The following is a 6979-nucleotide window of genomic DNA, read 5'->3' as shown; positions in this document are numbered from 1 at the left end:
AGTCTGTTCACATACACACAGTGTTGGTATTGCTCTCTTATGTCTATCAGGTTACCAGTATAGTCCTGGGCTAAGCAAAATCTGCATTGCCTGAGACATCGAGTTCCCCTCTAGTTACACAAGTCTGAGTGAAAACAACAGAACCAAACTCCTTTCTCTCTCTCTCTCTCTCTCTGCCAAAACCTGGGCTCAGATCTGACTCCAAACTCAGGTGATTCATGCTTTGCACATAGATGTGGATGCTACATTTCCTATTCTCCAAGTGCTAACAAGGATAGCTTGTTACCTGTGCTGTTGTAGTCATGATCTTTGACCGCAAGGGCCCCACGGCACAAAACACAGACAAAAACCAGAAGATAATGAGCACTCCAGAGGACTGAATTCCTCTCAGCCTTTCGTACTGGATAAGCAGTGTGGCTAAAAGCTGTAAAAGTAAATACAGGAACACATGAACACAACCCCATCCCAGTGCTACCCTCTGCACTCTCAGTTGGCAGTTCTTACAGCCACCATCGACTAGGAGGACAGCAGAACAGCAGGACCTCTCTGAAATGAGCCCCATCATGACTTCACAGAAGTCAATGACAAAACCTCCATCATGTAAGCAGAGGAGCAAATAACACTGAAATAATTTGATGTTTTCAGAGCCTCAACTTCAGAATTCAATTTTTAAACCTTTGCACATAGGGCTGGGAACAATGAAATATTAGTTACAAACGTTTTACACAAATATAGGAGCTGCCATTTTTCCAATCCAGACAGACCATCCTGACTTGTCTAGAAAATGATGTTTTTAAAAGAAATTAACCAAGGGAATAAACTTAATTGGCAAATCTTACTGCTTTATTTTTCATACAACAGCCACAAGCCTGTTTGTCATCCTAGCCAAAGCCAACTTGTTTTGCTTAATGGAGGAACAACCACCAGATAACAGACACAGCTTTACAAAGTCCAATACTATACTAAACAATGCACAAACCATGTTCTATTGTATCTCTCTATTTAGGCAAAGTCCTACTCAAATTCTCTCCAGACCTGGATCATGAGCCTGGATAAACAGGTGAAAGCAGGCTGGAAGGCAGAACAATCTCTCCATTACAAATATTTTAATTTATGAAGCTGAATCTTCTTGAGAGAGAGAGAGATTTGTGACTCCAGCCTTTTCAGTAGCAAAATTTGATTCACTGATACAAATACTAATAATGCAGCTAAAAGAGGTCCAGATAAGGCAATGAAGGCAAAGGGACTCTTCAGCCTTCATCTGTCTAAGAAAAAGTTATTCATACTGGTCATAGTGAACAGAAACAGCTACAAACCATAGTGATGCCAACGACTAGTGGAGTTACAAAATAGACTGGTGGAGGAGTTCTGTTTTGCAGGAGCTCATGGAAGGAGTAGAAGAGATCTGCCCAGCTCACACACCACAGCAGGACACCAAACAGCTGAGAGGAGGCAAACAGAAATGACATTTGGTAAACTCCTCTACAGGAGCGGTCAGAGAGCTAAACAACCCCCCATTCTGATTCACAGATTCCCAGCAAAACAAACCTGTGTAAATACAATCATAGCACTGATCAGCTGCAATCTGATGAACTGTCCCACTGCACTCAATCCAAGGATCTCATCTCAACTGTTTTCTGAGGGATTTTCAATCACAACCAGCAGAAAGATTATTGTATTTGCCTGGATTTCTCCCCCTATTTAGTTTTGACTGGAAACACAGGCAGCATCCAGAGTAAAGGTAGACATGCCCTGAAGCAGAAGCCTGGCGTTTTTCTCCAGAAATAACCTGAGTTATTTAATGGCCTATGGAAAGCAACTTTCTTGCTTTTATTAGATCCAACCACTCACAGACTGAGGGGCTGCCGACACCAGAAAACCTTTAAGCACAAGGTGCAGACAAAATCACGTTGCTATTTTGTGGGGAGAGTGGCTTGAAAAAACCCTTCTCATGAAAGTAATTGCACAAAGAGATACAATTCCCACTAGACCTACCTTAACATCTTTGCTCTGCAGCTTTCAGTGGTTTAAACATTACTTAAGGGTGAAGCAGCACAGTTTTGGCTCACAAAGGGGGACCACTCAAGGTAGAGCAATCAGTTCTTCCCTCTACTGAGAAAGGTGGACTCCTAGGATGGATTTCCTTCCTCAGAGATCTGTATGCAAACTGTTCATTCCTATGAGCAAGCTCTTCAATATGATAGAGGGAAATTAGTTTAAACCCTACTGCAGCACTTCCTTGGATGCTGAACTAATAAAACTGAAGTCTACGTGGTATGTGGGGCACTGCAAAGAGCTCTCACCGTCTTGAACCTGCTCAGCATGGACAGCACGATGTACCCTCGTTTGTTGTGCTTCAGGTAGAGAAGGTAAAAAGGTAAAGCACTCCACAGGTAAATGCTGGGGATCCAAGCCAGGATGGTGTTCTGGAAACATGGTGTTAGGTCTGGGTTATCCGTGTGTATTGTAAGGTTGGAATCCTGGAAGAAGGATGAGACACATTTCTTAACAGAGAGGCAGAAGTGCTGCCAAATGGAATATCTGCTTGATTGAAGTTGTATTCAGATCCTGATGGAGCTAGCACATGGCCTGAACAAGAGCTTTCCCAAGATACTTACCCCAAGCACCTTTGGTTAATCTGCTCTAGTGAAAGGACTAAGTATTTACAGCTATAAAGAGGGCAAAAGAGAAAGATTTCTGCCCTACTGTATTTCAGAGCTGGACAAACATTTTGTAGCAGACAATCCCTTTTTGCTTCTATCTTTGCTGAGGCTCAGTTGCAGGTGCTGACAACACCATGTTCCTCAGGCATTCCCAGCCTGGAGTGCCTCTGCTAAATAAAGCTCTTGAGGAAAAATTCTCCATCTGAGAACAGCAAGAATGACTTGTCAAGGACTGGACAAAATAATCAGATTTAGACCAATCCTATGCTGTCCTGGGAAAATCCCCTCCATTTATGACTAACACTTCGTCCTTCTTACTCATATGCTTCCAACTTTAATTACTTCCCTATTCTAAACAAAGGCAAAAGGAATGTACTGAACAAGCAGGTAGGAATCAGGTTTTCTTGGAAACATTTCAAGTAATGCTTTTCAGTTGTGATCCTGGACACCACAAGCCACATATGCACTTGAACCTAAAGATTTGAATGCACTGCATGCAAACACTGTTACACAAGTTCAGACTAAAACAGAACTTTCAGTATGGTGAAGGCGAATCTGGTTTTAATCAAACCTCCTGGAAATTCACAAAGGAAACTTGGACTTTGGCACCTGATGTGACATCTTACACATGGTAGATAAATACCTACTTGCAGGGAATGTAAAATGACTTTGTTGTACTGACATTAACAAGATGATGATAAAACTAAGATATCCCTGGTTCAAATATACCTTATCTCTGCACTACAACAATTTATTCAATAATTTTTGGGTGTAAGCTCTCTCAAGTGTGTCAGTTACATGGAGCCAATTCTCATCCCTTGTGACAGACTGCTCTGAAAATCAATTTCTCAAAGTATTTCCAGTCCTGTTTTTGTTTACCAACAAAAAAGAGATTGAATCCTGAATGCAGTGGTTGATTTTAGGGGAATTGCAGAGCCACAATCTGCAGAGAATCTTTCCATTTCATTGATGATCTGTCAGAAGGCAGGTGCATCTCTGAACCTGTCCACAAACACATGAATGAGCTTGTTAAGTGTAATGAGACTACAAAGCCTTGGCTGCGTGCAGGACAGTTTGGCTGAACTGCGACACATTTGTCATTCAGTGCTTCAGCTTTGGCAGTGGTGAAGGCTGGCACAAATCCACCAGCTCTACATCTGAACTGCACCTTTTGCACAGCTGGTGCTTCTTCAGCCAAGAAATGGCTTTTTTTGGAGGCAGTCAGACATCCAGCATGGGACAGCAGAATAAAAACAGCCCAAATTTCCTCAACAGGCTTGTCCAGACCTCAGGAAACCTTCAGCCACAAATCAACAACACAGGGCCAATTACACAGCAATTCAAACACAAGATCAAAACAAAACAAAACTCCAGCCCCACATTCAAACTATTTTTGTGTCTACCTTCAGCAAACAGGTCTCTGGCACCAGAACGGATGAAAACATTTAAAGAGCACCCATCTTTTGGCTCATCATCAAAACATTTCAGCATCTCTAATGCAATAAGCTCCTCTAGCAGCTACCCTGCCTGGGGCAGGACATGCCCTGTAGAAGCTTGGAGCTCTTTAGTTCCCAAGTAGGAGCTTATGTACTCTCATTTATTCAACAAAATACTAATTTCCTCTTTAAATTACATGTTTAACAATGTCTTGAGCATGTTTGCAACTATGTTCCTTTTGCTTATTGGAAAAAGTCCTAGAAAAGGAAAGCAGAGGAAGAATAGCAATAACTGAAGCTCAGAATAAAACAAACACTCTGTTTAAGGGAAAAGATATTCACAGGACCCTCCCCCCGCTTTTTAATTTAAACATTTTCTATAGGACCAAAATGTCACAAACAGCTTTCTGTCTGACAGCAACTTAGAAACTGCCCCAGATGTCCATTAACATCTGAACTGAACACAAGCTGCCTATTGTATCCAAGATACAGACTGCAGGGCTGCCAAGGCATTGGAAGGTTTTCATTTACTCTTATTTAAACAAGGCAAAGGGTTTGCACTTCTGAATGTAAAAATGAGTCTGGCCAGAAAACAAAAATTCTGAAAAGAAAAAAAAAAAAGAAAAAATTAAATTTCTACCTAATCTCAAAATCTAACTATCCCTGAGAATAAAAGTGATAAAAGTGGAACCTTTCCAAAATTATGTGAAACTACCGGAAGCAGTATCCACATGATGGCCAACAAGAACCTAAGAACCTACTACTTCACAGCACATGGGAACAGGGACGTGGGCTGAAGGAGAGACCTATGGCAAAGATAACAGGACTGACTACTGGCTTCTTGGTGATGTTTTTCCAGCTCCAATTCTATCCTGGATCAGAAAAATAATCTTTTCTGGTAAAGATCTGTTTCTGTAAGGATCTGCTTCTGCTCTGAGAGCAGACTGTTCCCATCCTGAATAGGAGAGGGGTCCCTATTAGATGACATAGTGCCTAAAGCACTTAAGTAGTTGAATTCTATACAAGTAACTTGCTCTCCCTGAGACCAGACTGGAGTGGACTAATGCTGCTATGTGTCCTGGGATAGAGTTCTTAAGGGTTTAGTTTTTTCAATATACTTTTATTTATTGTCTCCCTGGTAGCTGACACATCATTCTGTTTCTCTCTTTTTTGGTTGTCTCTCTTTGCATTACGGTTTTGTTATTATTATTATATTTTATTTGAATTATTAAACTGTTCTTTTCTCAACCCATGGGATTTACTTTTTCCCTAAGTCTTCTCCCATCCCAGCAGGGAAGTGGGAGGGGTTAGTGAGCAGCTGCTGGCTGGGGTTAAACCATGTATGTTTCATGTAACAGGGACTCTACAATGAATTATTATTATTATTACTTTTAAATCAAGGAGCCTTCAAGTTGTGTTTTTTATCAAGCAGGATCTGTCTTCATGGAGCTGGAAGATCCACTTAATGGCTTTATAAATTACCACACTGACAGTGTGTATTCCAACATCCACTCCAACCCTAAACAACTCATTTTGAGTCAGAATATGACACAAAGGCTCAATACAATCTCTCCTGAGCCAACCAACTTTGTTACATATTCAATGCAGCAGTAAAGTTACTGAACTCCACCCTGGAGAACAAACACAAGAAGGGAGACACCAGCTCTCGGCCTCCTGTCCTTAAGGCTCCTGCCTCAATCTGGCTTTGTTTTTCTGAACTCTGTCCTGGGAAACAGATCAAGTTGTAATGTTCCTTGTGTCCTGTTCTCGTTGAGGGTGAAAATACCCACCTTCGACTGTCTGGGTGTGAGAGTTTTCTTTGGATTTGTTGCTGAAAGAGGTCTAACACACTGATGTTGGGGAGCTCCCGTGTTCCTTGGCTCATGGCTCTGAGCTCTCCTGAGAGCTGCTCACCTTTCCCTGGATAAGGGAAAGTTCTGCCCTTCAGTGACAGCCCTCAGAAAAGACTCTACAGGCAAGAAATGGCAGGGCTGTGGTGACCCAGCAAGAGGCACTTTCCCCTCACAAGGGGAAGCACTCAACAGCAAATGTTGGGAAACACAATTTTCTCCACAAAACTCTTTCCAGGGAAACCACAAGAGCCAGCATATCCATCCCAGTCAGCACTGCTGTCATCCCCCTGACCCACAAGCAAGTGCTGAGGACAACAACCTGTGACCTATTACTAATCCAGACTTACCATGCTCTGTGGCTTCTCCTGACTGCCAAATGCAGCAGCACTCCCTTGGATGCAGGATGCTTGGATGCTGGAGGCTGTGCTGGTGAGATACAGTACTGCAGAAATCACCAGACCACTATACTGAACTCCCTGGGCACACAATTTATTCAATCCTCTAGTACTAAAATACAATGGGAAGACCCATGGGAAAAGATCAGAGATGCTTGTTCTTCAGCTTCACAGAAGAAAAGGGGTCTCTTGGAATTTAAAACTTACAAATTAGTGGGGCTTTCTCCTGATCAGTTAAGGATATCATTGACAGGGGCCCTTGCCACAGCTTTCACTCACATCCTTCACTCCAGTCTGTCTGTACATAAACACAATACTTGTATTAAGGGCAATCTGGGCAGTAGGACTTGCATTTCTGAGAAGTTCAGCAACAAGACGTAAACAATAGGTTATCTGCTGCTGTGGAATGCAACAGGTCCATCTGGATTGGCCCAGCTTAGATGTTTAGAAATAATGGCCAATCCAGAACTGAGCTTGCTCGGACACCGTCCGAGAGAGCAGAGTTTGTTATTCATTCTTTACCTTTCTATTCTTAGCTTAGCAAGCTTCTGAAAAGCTCTCCTGCTTTTTCTTTTAGTATAGTTTTAATAGATGTATATATCATAAAATAATAAATCAAGCCTTCTGATAAT

The 6979-nt window shown here is 42.0% G+C and overlaps 1 protein-coding gene across 1 annotated transcript in view; it reads right to left on the bottom strand.

The window, feature by feature from the left end:
* The window catches only part of ABCC3 (ATP binding cassette subfamily C member 3), a 36626-nt gene extending 31794 nt beyond the window's left edge, over positions 1–4832 (bottom strand). Inside the window, exons 1-4 of the mRNA XM_031059932.1 lie at positions 4815–4832; positions 2304–2504; positions 1317–1442; positions 287–424 (exon numbers count right to left, since the gene is read on the bottom strand). Coding sequence (XP_030915792.1) covers positions 287–424; positions 1317–1442; positions 2304–2504; positions 4815–4832 — 483 coding nt within the window. The remainder of the gene's footprint in view (positions 1–286; positions 425–1316; positions 1443–2303; positions 2505–4814) is intronic.
* Positions 4833–6979: the final 2147 nt, after the last annotated feature.

The sequence above is a fragment of the Geospiza fortis genome, unplaced genomic scaffold, assembly GCF_000277835.1.
Source record: "Geospiza fortis unplaced genomic scaffold, GeoFor_1.0 scaffold244, whole genome shotgun sequence".
Classification (NCBI taxonomy): domain Eukaryota; kingdom Metazoa; phylum Chordata; class Aves; order Passeriformes; family Thraupidae; genus Geospiza; species Geospiza fortis.
The sequence above is the reverse complement of the archived record's forward strand: the minus strand, read 5'-3'. Positions and strand labels throughout refer to the sequence as shown.